Below are 17,209 nucleotides of genomic sequence, written 5' to 3'. Positions count from 1 at the left end.
GCTAGAAAGTCTAGCTTGTGGGCTTGACCTAATAATTTTAGGGGATACATCAGTTTTCATACTTTTTTATATAAGATATATTTGGATATGCGAAAGATATTGTGGATTTTTTTGAATTAATTTTGTAATTTAAAGTTTAAAATAACTTAAAGTTAGACTAGTACTTATTGCATCATTACTGTTGTGTTGATTTGTGGACAAAATTGAAAAAGTTCTTTTATGTATTCTAATCCTTCTCTTACACTATGTACATTGCTCAATGTTTTTCTAATTCTGAACTTCTTGAACTGATAAAATATTTAAAATCTCCTTTTCAATTTTCAAGAAAAAATTAAGAGAAATGTGCATATATGAACAACTTTCAAAGTGGCATGTTTTAAAGGGGTGTACAAAGCTATAGAGGCTAATATTAAAAGCTCTAAATGCAACACCAAAATATAGAATGTTAAAAGAAAATTAGAATATTTTTTTTCTATAAATATGAAAGTTTGTGGATGCAAGATTTTAGAAAAATATAGAAGTTAAGAAAAATTTTAGGAAAGTTCTATGTATAAGTTTAGAAGCTTTTACAGTATTTAAAAATATTTTTAAAAAGTTTATTTAAAGCTTCTCACCACACGATTGAAATTAATCTTCACCGTCCATTTGAAAAGCCAAATGTAGAAATATTTGATTGGAGCTCATTTCTAATAATCAAATTCGATATCAGTATTTTCATCAAAATTTTCTTATCGAACTCTTTTAGTTATTTACACATCACTTTAGGATGGAGAAAGAAAAATAATTAATATTTAAAAATAAAAAATTATGTATCATCTGCAACGTGAGTCTATAATAGTAGTCATGGTTTTTTTTTTTTATTTATAGCTTTGAAGTATCCATTTGTCTTGCCTGTTCAAGACAAAAACATGACTTGCTAAAAAATACTAAGAGAGTTGTAAATATCATTAATCAACAGAATTATAAGATACATAAAAAAAATATCTAAACCTATTGATACTTTTAGATACGGAGAATATATATATATTATATATATCTTTTTTTTTTCTAAGAAGAAAAAAAAAAGAGAAAACAAAAAGGTATTAGCATGCAAGCTCCATTGCTTGCCTTTTGCCTTCCTAACTATTCGCAGGTTCTCAAGGCAATACACTTATTTCTCCTTCCCAATTTTCATTTACATTTTGCATTTCCGACACAAACTCATGCTCACACAATATTGCAGAAAGTGATCAAGAAAAGAAAAGAAAGAAATGGAATCCTTGATTATTATCTACAATTGAATCCCATCCTCTTATCAAAAGTGACCATGCATGCATGATCTTTTGTGATCCCATCCATTTTTTCATATTCTAATCATTATCAGATCTCTCATGTTTGAAAGATCATTCTTGTTTGTCGATCTACTTTCTTGATCTTTTCTTCTTTCTCTATTTAATCTTGATCTTTTCTTGTGGATCCTAAGTTTTTCTTCTACTCTCTAGAGCTTCATTGACAAGTAATATATACTACAGATAAAAATGTCCGGCTTTGTGGGCATTCTTGTCTCAGATCCTTGGCTTCAGAGCCAATTTACTCAAGTCGAGCTTCGTGGCCTTCAATCCAAAGTATGTCAATGCACTGAGTGTTTGTTGATATTACTTTTTTTAAATAAATTCAATTAATGATCGGATATCATACTGTTACAGTATAGCTCAGCCAAGGATGCCTCCGGGAAGGTCACACTGGCAGCTCTGCCACCAGTTATGGTGAAGTTGAAGGCCATCCTTGACATTTTAACTCAGGACGAGATTAAGGACATCTTGAGCGAGGAATCGTCAGACATGGACCAAGAAATCGATTTTGAATCCTTCCTTCGGGTATGTGCTTGAGAATTATACACAATTTCAATTTCTTTCTTCCTCTATCCCGCTCCCATTCATTGCTGTCATTATTGGTATTCATATTAGTAAGAACAAAATGTGAATGACTCATGTGCTAGACTAGACGGACATAACACTCTCTTATGTGTTCGTATAGTCACTGAATCACATCCTTGAAATCAAAGCATATATCACTTTTGTTTGTGTCATGTGAAGGCATATCTGAACCTACAAGCTCGAGCAACAGCAAAAGGGGGCGGTTCCAAGAAAAGTACACCTTCATTCCGATCCACCTCGTTTCTCAAAGCCACTACAACTACGCTTCGTCACACAATCAGTGAATCTGAGAAGTCCTCTTATGTTACCCACATAAACAACTTTCTCAAAGATGATCCATTTTTAAGTAAATATCTTCCTATAGATCCCTCAACAAATGCTCTCTTCGACTTGGCCAAGGATGGTGTTCTTTTATGGTACATACTCCACTTAACATTCCTCACCAATATGGTATCTCGGCAAATTCATCCATACTTAGATGCACACATCTGGAGAAACAAGCATATATTGTATGTTGTAGTTGATCCATTTAATTATTTTCTGCAGTAAGCTGATTAATGTAGCAGTACCTGGTACAATAGATGAGCGAGCTATCAATACCAAGCAGGTGCTAAATCCATGGGAGAGGAATGAAAACCATACTTTGTGCCTCAATTCTGCTAAGGCAATTGGGTGTACTGTGGTGAATATTGGCACCCAAGATTTGGTTGAAGCAAGAGTAAGCAAGCTACTCCTAGTTATATCTTGCAATTTCAAACAGATGGTAGTTATAATATACATGAAGCAACTGACTGTAGTGTTGTAATTATTCTACAGCCTCATCTAGTCGTTGGACTGATTTCTCAAATAATCAAGGTAAACATATGCTCCATTCCACCATGTTATGATTATATGCTGCAGATATTATAAAATTAAATGTTCACATATATTACCCTTAATATTGTGGGAATCAGATACAACTGTTAGCTGATCTTAATCTGAAGAAGACTCCTGAACTTGTTGAGTTGGTGGAGGACAGTAAGGTAACAATCATCGACTTGTTAGCATGCAGTTGCCACGTTCTCTTAACTAAAGGGATTTTTTAAAACTTATTCTTGAATTATTGATTCCACAAAGTACAGGATGTGGAAGAGCTTATTAGCTTAGCCCCAGAGAAAGTTCTACTGAAATGGATGAATTTTCATCTAAAGAAAGCCGGGTATAAAAAGACGGTTACCAATTTTTCATCTGATCTCAAGGTAAGAAGACAGCTGCTATTTAATTGTTTCTTAAATTTTTGTAGCTTATGAATTTCCTAGATGGAGCATTTACAGTTTGTGAAATAGCAAAGAATGCTAAATAGCTGGTGACTAAAACTTGGACAATGAAAATGTATGTTATTGTGAAATTGTATCCCGCGGAAGACTTCCACAATCATGTAACCTCGTATCTTGAACAAACTTTATCAACATCGCATGTTTCATGTTTCTCAATTTCTATGACATTTTATTTTTTTTAATTCTCTTCGTTGGTTTTTATTTCTTGTTTCCTTTTTCCAGTTTGGTGGAATACTGGAGCTTTGGTTAATAGTTTGCCAAAACTCTCAATAACTTTGAAATGAAAATCGATCATAGTTCTATACCCATTGCTTCAAGCATTCTCCTATGAAAGGTAGATTAACTTATTTTCTGTACCTCTACTGAACCAGGATGTCCTAGCTTTCTTGTTCATTAATATCTTGAAGTCCAATTAGCCTTGTGATATCAAAATATTTTTATGAAAACTTTCGGAAATGTTATAGCTCCTTTGCTTTGCAAGACATCATTGTTGGAAAATAGAAGTTGTGTTGTGGGCAAATCACTGTCTTAACAGTGAAATTTCGGTGCTACTGTGGTGCTGATAGCATAAATCGTTCGCTTCCCAAGGTTTACACAACTATAACTCTTTAACACGTGCACTCGTGGTAGAGAGCTTGGAACAATGAACAAAAAAAATTAGAAAACGATAAGGAAGACGAGAGAGCAGAAGAGAGCTCGGACTGTAAACAGTGAATAAGAGCTAGAAGAATTGTATATATGAACGAATAGAAGTGAGGTTATTTATAGAAGAGCCAGCTTGGGTGGTTGAGAAAAATAAGCAACATAACTCTTATTAGTATGTCAAAAATCGGCCAAGTTGGAGGATTTTCCTCAACCTCCATGACTTGGTCTTCTTAGGAGTTCAAAACCGAGAAGAATGAGAGATTTCAATGTAATTTTTCCAAAAGGAATATAACCACGCCAGCCCAGCCCAACGGGCGCGTGCGTGTGGTAATTCTACCAAAATCCACCTACCCACACTTCTCATTCCAAATATAATAAGTTGGCTCAATATATATGGGAAAAAAGGAGTTACACTACCTATGTGGGATAAGACAAATTGCATTAGTCATTCCCTACAATTCCCCGCAAATGTCTAGTATAGATAAAGAATATGATTTTCTGAGTGAAGGAAGAAATATACTTAAGCATTAATAACTTTTGATTGAATTAATGCATAATGAAGTGAGGCAATCAAAATGGCTAACGAGAATGATATAACTCTTGAACTTTCAATAGCTCAGATTGAGACCCAACAATCATGTATAAATTCCTTGGTGTTCGTTGTTCCACGGTAAAAGTTCCGAGCCCTATTAATGGCTTTGCGCTAATACTTGGGTTCTGATGAGTGCTCTAGAAAGAACTTCCAATTTTCTTTCATAGAAGGCAGCCCACCTTCACACCCTTCCTTCGTAGCCAAATCAGATGATACACTTTGGCGATCTTACCTACCAAATAAAAGGCCTGCTAGGTGATCGAAATCGCTCAGGTCAGTGAGGCCATCGAGATAGCTTCATCAAATCTATAGACCATTCAACAATTGAGCTATGAGGCTATCCTCCTGAATATAGTCAGGGTTATCCATGAAGTCTTTGTTAGGACCACCCAAAATACAAGGCTATGGATTTATATTTACCATACTCCATCAATCAAGGGGTTTTAGCCCCATTGCTCTTGAGGACTCTAATATAATTCTCCTGATAAGTCCTTTCGTAATAGGATCTGTCAAGTTCCTTTCGGACCTCACATAATCTAAGGAGATTATCCCATTCTTTAGGAGTTCTTTTACTACTTCATGTCTAATACGAATATGTCTCCTTTTGCCCTTGTAAGCATAGTTCTTGACAATTCTAATAGCAGCTTGGGATTCGCAATGCAGAGACACTGCACAGTTGACCCCCACAAGGGCACATCTCCTGATAAGTTTCTTAGCCACTCTGCTTCTTGACTTGCTAATTCAAGAGCTATAAATTCAGTATCTATAGTAGAGCGAGCTATACAAGTTTGTTTTGCAGATTTTTAGGAAATAGCTCCCCCACCCAAAGTAAAAACATATCCACTACTTGAGCTTACTTCATCATTATTAGTAACCCAATTCGCATCACAAATCCTTCTAACACTGCGGGAAATTTATTAAAGTGCAAACTCAAGTTTATAGTACTGTTTAGATATCTCAACAAGCAACGTAATGCATCCCAGTATTCATTATTGGGATTATGGATATACCGACTTAGCCTACTCACAGCGTAAGCTATGTCAGGTCTAGTGTAGTTAATGAGAAACATGACACTCCCTATGATTTTTGCATACTCAGCTTGTGACACTATCACTTTTATTCTTTTTGAGACATACGCTCCGGTCATAAGGTGTTTTGACTGGTATCTCATCTTAACCACCGAACTGTCCAAGATTTTCTTTATGTAGTGTGACTGACAAAGAGAGAACCTATTTTCACTTTTTCTAATTTTAACGCCTAGGATTAAATCAGCTTCTCCTAGATCTTTTATGTCAAACTATGCTGATAAGAATCTTTTGGTTTCCTCAGTTATTTCTAAGTTGCTGCCAAAAATCAGCATATCATCGACATGTAGGCATATAATAACGCATTCTGTCCCAAACAATTTTGAGTATACACATATGATTGTCTTATATCGATTAGTTGTTAAAGTATGATCAAACTTTTCATACCATTGTTTGAGTGCTTGTTTTTTAGTCCATATAGTGATTTTTTGTGTTTACATACTTTATTTTCTTGATTGGGTGGATTATTAAGCCAAGAATAGCTGACACTGCAACTAGAGTTCTAATGGTTGCAATTTTTGTCACAGGTGAGTATGTGTCAAAATAGTCTATGCCTTTCTTTTGAGTATGAACCACAATCACTAATCGTGCCTTAAATTTGTCTATTGACCCATGTGGTTCATTTTTTTCTTGAAAATCTATTTGCATTTTATAGGCTTACTTCCTATAGGCAAATTCACTAAATCCCACATATGATTTAACATGATAGAATCTAGTTCGCTTCTAATGGTTTCTTTCCAGAAACTAGAGTCTATGGAGGTTATTGCTTCTATATATGTCTTGGGATCATCTTCAACTAGAAACATTGACCAAAGTCTTCATTTAGATTTTCTAGGTCTTCCAATAGGAAAGCAGTTAGATAGTCTGGTCCAAAACTATGTTCCATTTTTTGTCTTTTACTTCTTCTAAGTTCATTTACAACAGAATTAGAGGAAGTTAACAAATGTTTGTTGCTTAAAGAGGCTATGTTTGTTCTAGTAGTTTTAATCAATGGAAAAACTAGTTCAAAGAATTCAGCATCTCTTGGTTCACGAAGAGAGTTATCATTTAAAAATGGGTGAACAACAATTTAACCTCCTATAATATTGAAAATGAGCAAATTACCCCCTATGAAAAAATATAGCAATTTACCCCCCTGTACTTTTTAAAATGAAGCAATTTACCTCCTTATACAGGGATGTAAATTGCTTCATTTTAAAAAATATAAGAAGATAAATTGTTGTATTTTAAAAAATACCGGGAGATATTATTTATTTTTTCATAAGAGGGTAATTTGCTCATTTGCGATACCACAAGGGAATTACTTGCATTTTTTCCATGTAAAAATATGAATCTACATGTGGCACTATTTTGGGCGTACCTAATAAACACACAGTCAAAGATCTTAGGTCCTATGTTTGTATTCTTAAATTCTGGATATGCCACTTTGGCTAGACAACCCCACACCTTAAAAAGTTTAAAGTTAGGAGCAAACCCTTTCTATAATTCATAAGGGGTTTTATTCAATTTTTTATGTGGGACTCTATTAAGGATATAGCAATGCAGATAAAACTGTTTCCCCCCATATATTATTTGGCATACCTAAGCTTAGAAGCATAGCATTCATCATTTCTTTCAGAGTTCTATTTTTGCGTTCAGCTATGCCATTATGTTGAGGTGTATAAGGTGCACTAATCTCATGAATTATTCCATTGTTCTCACAGAATTCCTTCAAGAATTTAGTGTTGTATTCTCCACCCCTATCAGATCTAAGTCTTTTAATCTTCCTATTTAATTGATTTTCAACTTCAGCCTTAAATTTCATAAACATTTCAGCAGCCTCATCTTTTGATTTTAATAGATAAATCCTATTATATCTAGGAAAATCATCAATGAAGGAGATAAAATTTTTTTTACCACCCTTGCTTAATGTGTTTTTGAAATCAGCTAGATCCAAGTGAATTAATTTGAGTAATTCAGTGCTTCTAGAGGTGACAGGTTTAAAAGGTTTCTTTACGTATTTTGCCTCTATACAGACTCCACATTTAGAGCATCTATTTGTGTCAGAAATATTTATAAGATTCATAATCTTCAACCTTTTAATAGAGGAATAGTTCACATGTCCTAATCTACCATGCCAAATATCAATGGATTCCATCAAATAAGCAGAATTGGAAGAATTTTTATTAATAGCAGTGGAAACAATGTTTAGGACAAATAAACCATCAGATAAGTATTTCTTTCCTACAAAGTTATTATTTTTAATGATTATTACCTTATCAGATTCTAACATAATTTTCAATTCAGCTTTTTTCAAGAAACTACCAGAAACTAGATTTCTACATAAAGAAGGCACCTATAATACGTCATTCAAAGCTAGTGCTTTGCTAGAAGTAAGTTTAAGGAAGATCTTTCCTTTACCCAAAACTCCGATAGTTGTAGAGTTCCCCATGAAGACACACTCGCCATCTGTTGCGTCAAGAAGTTCATGAAATAGGGCTTTATTGGAGCAGAAATGCCTAGATGTGCTAGTCTCTAGTATCCAGTCTTCTTTGTTCTCCATCAGGTTGGCCTCTACAACTACCGCAGTGATGATCTCTTCATTTTCTGCTAGGTTGACTTGTGGAGTAGATTGAGTGGCTGGTTTTTAGTTTGCCTTTTGTGGATCCTTTCTTTGATAGCACTAGTATGTTTTGTCATGGTTTTCCACAGCAGTAGCACAGTATTTTGTTGTTTTGGATCTTAGTAAGGTCCTTTAAATGCCTTATGTTGATTGTTCTTAGTTAGGAGGGAATTTTTCAAGTAGTACATTAGATTGTAAAATCTCACACATTTTCATACCCTCGCTCAGAACTTCTGTCACTAGGTTCTGTATCCGTGGATTTGGTCCATTATGAGCTTCTCATCGATCATTTGAAATTGGAGCCATGTACTGACGTCGTACTTTTTTCTTCTAGCGTCATCACCTCCATATCTTGCATCCATTGTAGTCCAGATTTCTTTGGCGCTCCGTTTTATTGTCTCTGTCATATTTCTGTTTTGCCTTATCCTCAGATTTTGTAGTTGTCCAATCTGCACTGATCGCTGTTGTAGTAATGACAAGAGTGGAGATTTCTGCTACCGTTTCCGGTGGATTTTGGAACAGCACATAGTTCACGTCCAATTGTTCAAAAAAGATGAGCAACTTTTGTGACCATCGTTTAAAATTGGTTTCGTCAAGTGGCTCTAGCTTGGAGAGATCAGGCAGTGTTTTAGTAACCGGAACAACCATTAGAACAAATTTCGCTTTCAACTGTTGGAAAATAGAAGCTGTGCCTGGGCAAACTACTACTTTGAAAGCGAAATTTCGGTGCTACCATGGTGTTGATAGCGTAAACCGTTCGCTCCCTAAGGTTAACACAACTATAAGTCTCTAACACGCATACTAGTGATAGAAAGGTTGAAACCACGAACAAAAAAAATCAGAAAACGGTAAGGAAGACAAATTGCATTAGTCATTCCCAACAATCATGGTTGTGTCATTAAGCTGCCAAAATGGAAAGTGCTCCGGAGTCTTTTTCTATTTCAGGACATGAATCATAATAAAATAAGAAAAGCCCTTTTTATTGTTTCTGTTCTCTGCCAAGTAACTTCAGCTTCAAAAGAGGAACAAAATAAGGTACACAACAAAGATATGAGCACAGAAAATAAGCTGAGATAGGAATTCAGATCCACCAAGATGGAAAGAATCAGCGAACTGTGAGAAAAACTGCACATTCAATTTTTCATCTCTGAAAGATAGAAAGTAACTGCCAGTGATGGGTGGGTGGTAGGAATTAGACTCTCATATTTTCTCGGGGAAAGCCCTTATATTGCTTCATAATGGTCTGCTTGTATTAATTTGAGTTTTTCATTTGGTAGGTATTCGACCTTTCTAAACATTTATCTGTTATTGTTGTTTTAACTACGGAACATTTACTTATCTTTTTTTTTTTTCTCACAAAACAAATCACTCAAAACATAAATCCAAACATTACGTTAGACTTTCAATTAACTTATTTTCTTAACAGATAAAAGTAAAAATTAGTGTTTCAGCATGAACAAGAGATAGCAAGATAAAACTGAATAAAATGATGATAGCAATGACGATGAAAACTATACAAGAAGAATAAAAAAGGACAATTATATGTGTACCCATATAAAGTTACTGCAATCTTTTCATCTGCTAAGATATGGTGCATTTTCTATACAATATAGGAATCTTGTCAAAATTTGTCCAGCTAGTTGTTATGAGATCTTTCTCTATTGCTATTATTGGAGAATTAGTTTATCTGTCCAATGTCGTGGTTGTGCTTCTGATACAATATTTTCCTAATAATTCATTGCGAGTGCTTGTTTTAATTTGTTGTTTCATTTTCTTCTTTACTCTTCCTCTAGAAGATGAACAATGCATATGGTTGATTGGCTGTAATATATTTTCCCAACTTGAATTGGTTGTTGTCCTAAACAATTTCACGAGTACATTTCATCTGCAGGATGGAGAAGCATATGCTCACTTGCTCAATGCTCTTGCCCCAGAACATGGCACAACTACGACACTGGAAACGAAAGATCCTACTGAAAGGGCAAATTTGATTCTTCAGCAAGCGGATAAGCTGGAATGTCAGAGATATGTTACCCCACAAGACATTGTTGAGGGCTCACCAAACTTAAATCTTGCATTTGTTGCTCAAATATTCCAACACAGGTTAGACCAGATGCTAAGTTTTAGTCATTTGGTGCAAAGGACGGATGCTTTTATCTCCTTTTAAGTCATTTTAAGTAATATAGATTGTGCCGCAATGTCAGACTTCTGGAGCATTTTCTTTCTTAATAATCTAATTGAAGAGAGAAATGGAACAACGAATGACAATATAATAGAACACGTCACTGTAGATGGCTGTTGACAAACCTCTACATAATTCTCTGCCGATGGAGTATGCTTGATTCATAACCTCATTTAGTCGAAAGTAGACTCAAAATGCCACTCATTGGCTGAATTCAGTTGTTTCTGGAGAGCTCAAGCTCAGGAAGTTTCTGAAAGTAGTTTACATTTCCAAACAGAAGTAGTCTTGATTGTTTGAACTCTGTTAATACAGTGGAACTTCTTTATAGAGTGGAGTGTTGGAGGTATTACAGTTTTGGTCCCTCAAATTTGAAGCTTAGTCTGTTTTGTGTTGCTTTCTTTTCCAGTGATGCTTCTTAATATGATTACAAATCACTTTTTATTCAGAAATGGACTGACTACGGACAACACAAAGAGTTCGTTTGCTGAGATGATGACAGATGATGTTGAAACTTCACGGGAAGAGAGATGCTTCCGGCTGTGGATTAAAAGCCTCGGAGTTGACTCTTCTGTGAACAATTTATTTGAGGATGTGAGGACAGGGTGAGGATTCCATTTCTTTGTTTATGATATTGAGTTGTGAAATTTTCCACTGATTTTTATACATACTGCACGCATGCAGATGGGTTCTTCTGGAAGTGCTGGATAAAATTTCTCCTGGATCTGTAAATTGGAAATTGGCTACAAAACCTCCAATTCAGATGCCTTTTAGGAAAGTTGAGAATTGCAACCAAGTTATAAGTCTTGGGAAGGAACTCAACTTCTCCCTTGTGAATGTAGCTGGCAATGATATTGTGCAGGGAAACAAAAAGCTAATATTAGGTAAAATTCTCCAACTTGGAAAATTTTGTTGTTTTCTCCAAACCTCTGTATGAAACTTCCCAAGAACCATTTCTCAGGTTCATTCTTGCCTCTTAATTTTGTCTATTATTCAACTTCACTGGTTTTTCCTTTGTTTTCTTTAATTTTGCAGCCTTCCTATGGCAGTTAATGAGATTTTCTATGCTCCAACTGTTGAAGAACTTGAGATTTCATTCACAAGAAAAGGAGATAACTGATGCTGACATACTAAATTGGGCAAACAACAAAGTTAAGAAATCTGGTAGAAGTTCCGAAATGGAGAGCTTCAAAGTAATGCCCGATACCTTATCATGTTGTGTACTCAGTTTGTTGTTTTATGTGTCAGTTAATGATCTTTCTGGTATTGTAGGACAAAAGCCTTTCAAATGGGACTTTCTTTCTTGAGCTACTAAGTGCTGTAGAGCCGCGGGTAGTTAACTGGAGTCTCGTCACAAAAGGCGAAACTGGTACGCAACTTCTTCTTCATGTTTGCCCAATCGAATGACTTAATTTTTTATCTTTGCTCGCATTTATCATCTTGGTGAATGTTCAACATCTTTTTCTCAAGTTGGTAATTTGGATTTATTTGTAATTGCAGATGAGGATATGAAGTCAAATGCAACATATATAATCAGTGTTGCCAGAAAGCTTGGATGTGCCATATTTTTATTACCTGAGGACATCATGGAGGTACATGTAGCAGTAGGATTGATGAGATGATTCAAAACATGCAACTGCTTAAAGTCCTGATGATTTGCTGGTTTTTACTTGGTTTCTTATCTTACTATGTTATCCATTTCAGTAACTTGGCAAGATTGAGAAATGCTTCATTGCTACAAGTCAAGTCATGCATTAACTATGCCTTTGGAAGTTTGTATATGTGATACATGTATACATCTTCCCTTAACCTTTCTAAATATGTGTTTGAATTGGTGGTGATAGGTGAACCAGAAAATGATCTTAACTCTGACAGCAAGCATCATGTACTGGAGCCTGCAACGAAAGGGTTGCTACTCCGAGCAGACGTCCCCAGTAGCACCCACAGACGGCGGCGGTGAATCAGCTGATCTATCTAATTTGTCCATTGAGGATGCTTCATAAGGAGCTACTGTTCTCCCTGAAGCTAGCACTGAAAATCATAATCTCCAGGACCTACATTCATGCTGGAATGCATATATAAATAATATATACTTGCTTTTCTGTTTTCTTTTTAGTGTAATGCTTCTGGAGAAAGTCATCATAGAAAGAAAATATTTGAGTGAAGGAGGTGATGAGTTTGTAAGAGTGTAATACTTCTGTAGAAAGGTTTCCATAAAAAAGTATGAATGAGAAAAACGAAACCTCATATGCAACTCAGCTTCTCTCTCTGCGCAACTATAAAACCATATTATCATCCTTCATCTAATAATATCTGAACCTAAAAGTATTCCTACGAGTTCACTTGAACTTTTGTTTCAATCAGATAACAAAGAGGAAAAAGAAAGTGCAATCAATGTTTGAAACTAGTGCTTACAGATTTGTGTTTGTGTTTGAGACTAGAAATTTTTCATTTGACGTTGGAAGCTATTATCACTATAGCCTTTCAGAATCAACTTTTTATTAACGTGCGTCAAGAGCATAGCTCTTGGAAAATTATTTACTGCATCCTCGGCATACATCCGATATTTGTTGTTATGCTTAAAGCATATATTGAAGGGATCGCGTGGTACAACCCGGGAACGCCCTAGCGGAAGTGATAAATAAATACATATAATAATAAAATTTGAAGCGTAAAAAAAATGAATTCAAGGGGTACCCCCTTTGAGTTCCCGCGCATTTGCCGTAGTATAAAAAATTATGCAACAACAAAATATAATCACACGAGGTTATAGTTTGGAAGATAAAAGTAGAAGCGAAAATTAAATTCGAAATTTACTCTTAAATTTTCATGCTTCCACGTTGTTCATGTTTAACAAATAATAACATGTTAGACCTAAAGCCACAACACCGAATCGGGCTCTGATACCACTGAAAGAATCGGCATGGCTCGAGTACACGGCGGAAATATTTAAAACGGTTCAAAGGGGTGTTCTCTTGGAATTTCTAGGCGTTTGGTGTTTGTGAAAAGTATAATAATAAACATATAAACATGCTGGATAAAATGCATAACCCCCCCCCCCCCCGGTGTTTTAGAAAGTATGCAAAAAACACCCTCCTGTTTTCAGAATAGGCTAAAAATCCCCTCATGTTTTGTTTTAGTCAGCAAAAAATCTCATTCTGTTAGTAACTAACGGCAAATGGAGGAGACGCGCATCTGCTGCGTTTGATAGTCATTTTCTGCAGTTTAGGTTCATATTTAATAATACTGGGACTAAAATATCCCTCTATGGGTCTATTAACATACAAAGGGCTTTTTGGCTTGTTTTGTGTCTTCCTTTTGTCATTTCTCACCTTAAAAAATAAATTAAATTCTGCCATATTAAATATAAATTGAAATATTAAATTAAATTATATTTAAATTCAAATAATTTTATAAATGTTAATTATTAAATCTAACAATTATTTTTAATTAATTAAAATATATATTTAATTACAATAATTATTATTAATTAGCCAAAATATTTAATTATTATAATTTTAATTAATATAATTAAAATTAATTAAATAAAACGGCGATTTTCGCAAGAAACTTAGAAGTAAGTTTTCGGCATCGTCCGGACGAATTTTCGACGGCCAATGGTACCATTCGAATCCTCTCTTCAAGAGGAATATTTCCATACCTTCAATTTGAGTTTTCGTCAATCATAGAGAGTGGGCTCAAGTCACGACCGCCAAACATGTTTGTCGTTGATCGTCTCTGCCGGTCGAATCTCGATCTCAAAGCACCACCGTCAGACTCGTCTCATTAAGACGATTCTAACGAGACTGGCCTCACTCAATTTGATAAAGAATTTACGGAGATACGATGATTTTAATAAATCTTAGTTGCCGGCGACGAGAATGGGGGGGGGGGGGGGAGCCGGGGGTGTGGGTGTGAGTGTGGGGGTGGGGGGGGGGTGTTGGGGGGCTAAGGGGATCGGGTGGGTAGTTAGTTTTTTTTTAATATATAATAATAATATATTTTTAAAATTTTAAATTATTTGTATATAATATAAGTTAAATAATTTTTTGAATCTCGACCTTTTATATTTTTAAAATCTAACGGTTGAGATTAATTGATTAGATCTAATAATCAGTATTTGATCAAAGAAGATCCAACGGTCATTAATATAAGAAATAATATATAATAAGTAAGGGTATAACGGTCATTTTTTAAAAAATTAACACCGTTAGTTGGATTTAACGAAGAGGGGGCGGTTGAGTTGAGTTTTACAAAACACAGGAGGATTTTATGCATTTTGTCATAAAAAAATATTCCTTGACATCATGATCTCAACAGAAACTTGCTACATGATCTGGTGTAGCAGGTTTTTGTTGAGATCATGATGTCAACGAATTTATTTTTATATGTTCTAATCAGCTACCGTATTTCTTTTTCAATTTAATCGACGACAAACTTGAGAAGTTTTGTTGAATGATGCCCCTTTTTTTTGTTCTGGTTTTTCCATTTCCTAGTCTGTGCCTTTTTTTTTGTGTGTGTGTGTGGTATGTGTGTGTGTGGGGGGGGGGGGGGTCTGTGTGTGTGTGGGGGGGGGGGAGGGGGTGTGTGTGGGTGTGTGTGTGTGTATGTGTGTGGGTGTCACGGTAGAATAAGTTTTACTTCCATTTTGAACATAAAAGAAGTGAGGTGTTACTTTTATCTTCTACGCCAACGAATGCCATCTGCGTCTTGTTACATTTGTCGTTGTACTCCAATTTCTAAATCTTCATTTCTATCTACGCAACCCTTTTTCTCGTACAGGATGTCACCTCAGTTTCGCCACATTTTATGCTTATTTGCGGGTGTGTCTGCTTGTGTGTGTGTGTGTGTGTACTTGTGCTTGCGTGTGTGTGTGTGTGTGTACGTGTAACGGTAGAATATTTTTTACTTCCATTTTGAACATAGAAGAAGTGAGGTGTTGCTTTTATCTTCTGCGCCAACGAATGCTATGTGCATCTTGTTACATTTGCCATTCTCCTTCAATTTCTAAGTCTTTATTTCTATCACACAATACTTTTTCTCGTACAGGATGTCACCATAATTTCGCAATATTTTATGCTCATTATGGGTATTGTGTGTCTTTGTAGTCTATTTATGTCCTTTGTAAAATTTTTGTGTGCTTGCATATATGTGTATTCTCATTTTTATTTACCTGATATGAAAGAGTATTTATTGAAAAGAAGAGCAATAACAGGACAGGAGAGAATGCATTGTCCCTCTTCTTTTTTTCTTACAATATATCTCGTTAACAAGAGTGGTCTTGGATAGATTTACTTTATTAGAGGGGATATAGTAAGAAAAATGAGTGGAGGATTGATAAAATCTGATAAATGCCTTGGGTGGTTATGATCTGCTAACCAATTCTTGAATTGGTTGCCAGCGACCACTACAAAATGTTGGAAGAGTGAGAATGGTCCTTTTGCTCAGGAATAATTAATCAGTTATATATGCTGTAGCTGATGCTTGACTCATGATTGTGCTTACATGTGGCTTATTCTTTATCAGGTAAAGAACAAATCATTCACCTGCCCATGTTTCAATTAGTTTTCCGCCTTCAGCTACTTATGGGCAGTTTCACACATATTTGAGTGGTAACAGTTTCCTAGTAATCTGGTGTAGCAGGTTTTTGTTGAGATCATGATGTCAACGAATATATTTTTATATGTTCTGCTCAGCTACTGCATTTCTTTTTTAATTTTATCGACCACAAACTTGAAAAATTTTGTTGAATAATGCCCCCTCCTTGTTCTGGCTTTCCATTTCCTTATCTGTGCGACGTTTTCTTTTTTGATGTGTGTGTGTAGTGTGTGTGGTGTGTGGGTGCGAGTGTGTGTGGTGTCGTGGTGTGTGTGTGTGTGTGTTTGTGTGTGCGGGTGGGGTGTGTGTGTGTGGTGTGTGTGTGGGTGCGTGGGTATGTGTGTGTGTGCGTGTGGGGTGTGTGTGTGTGTTTGTGAGTGGGTGGGTATGTGTGTGTGTGCGTGTGCGTGAGTGTGTGTGAGTGTATGTGTGGTGTGTGTGTGGGTGGGTGGGTGGGTATGTGTGTGTGTGCGTGTGGGGTGTGTGTGTGTGTTTGTGTGTACGGGGTGTGTGGGTGTGCGTGTGTGTGTCACGGTAGAACATGTTGTACTTCCATTTTGAACATAGAAGAAGTGAGGTGTTGCTTTTATCTTCTGCGCCAACGAATGTCATCTGCGTCTTGTTACATTTGCCATTCTCGTTCAATTTCTAAGTCTTCATTTCTATCTTGATCAACCCTTTTTCTCAAGAATGATGTCACCATAGTTTCACAACATTTTATGCTCATTACGGGTATTGTTTGTCTTTGTGGTCTATCTATGTGCTTTGTAATATTTTTGTATATTTGCATAGATGTGTATTCTCATTTTTGTTTACCTAATATGAAAGAGTATTTATTCAAATGAAGAGGAATAACAAGACAGGAAAGAGTGCATTGTCCCTTTTCTTTTTTGCTTTCAATGTATCTCGTTAGCAAGAGTGGTATTGGATTGATTTACTTTAATAGAGGGGATATATATACTGAGAGAAAATGAGTGGAGGATTGATAAAATCTGATAAATGCCTTGAGTGGTTATGATCTGCTATCCAATTCTAGAATTGGTTGACAGCGAACACTACAAAATGTTGTGGTTTTTCATAAGTAATCAAAATTCATTAAAAGTTTTTATGCTAACTTTGTTAAAGATTGAGGCTTCCAATGTAATTTATGTTTCTTGTCGCTTAGGCTTGTGCTAAAATGCCTTAGTAAATAAAAAGCTAATTCAGTGTTAATTGCTTTCTGTTAACTATCCCATGTATTCATAGCATTTTGGATTTTGGTTTACTTTATAATCTG

General features: G+C 35.5%; 1 protein-coding gene across 1 annotated transcript; it reads left to right on the top strand.

Annotated features, from left to right (window-relative positions):
- Window positions 1–1,419: 1,419 nt before the first annotated feature.
- Window positions 1,420–12,503, top strand: LOC105176144 (fimbrin-5-like). Its single transcript, XM_011098858.3, has 14 exons — window positions 1,420–1,604; window positions 1,686–1,856; window positions 2,076–2,332; window positions 2,463–2,634; window positions 2,733–2,771; window positions 2,870–2,938; window positions 3,038–3,154; window positions 10,048–10,259; window positions 10,785–10,940; window positions 11,020–11,219; window positions 11,371–11,528; window positions 11,608–11,704; window positions 11,836–11,927; window positions 12,180–12,503. Exons 1-14 carry the CDS (start codon window positions 1,518–1,520, stop codon window positions 12,336–12,338), a joined length of 1,986 nt encoding a protein of 661 aa, XP_011097160.1. The 5' UTR covers window positions 1,420–1,517; the 3' UTR covers window positions 12,339–12,503.
- Window positions 12,504–17,209: the final 4,706 nt, after the last annotated feature.

This window comes from Sesamum indicum, linkage group LG13 (genome assembly GCF_026168435.1).
Source record: "Sesamum indicum cultivar Baizhima isolate 11 linkage group LG13, ASM2616843v1, whole genome shotgun sequence".
Taxonomy (NCBI): Eukaryota; Viridiplantae; Streptophyta; class Magnoliopsida; order Lamiales; family Pedaliaceae; genus Sesamum; species Sesamum indicum.
Note: the sequence above shows the minus strand (reverse complement) of the source record. Positions and strands in the feature narration are given on the sequence as shown.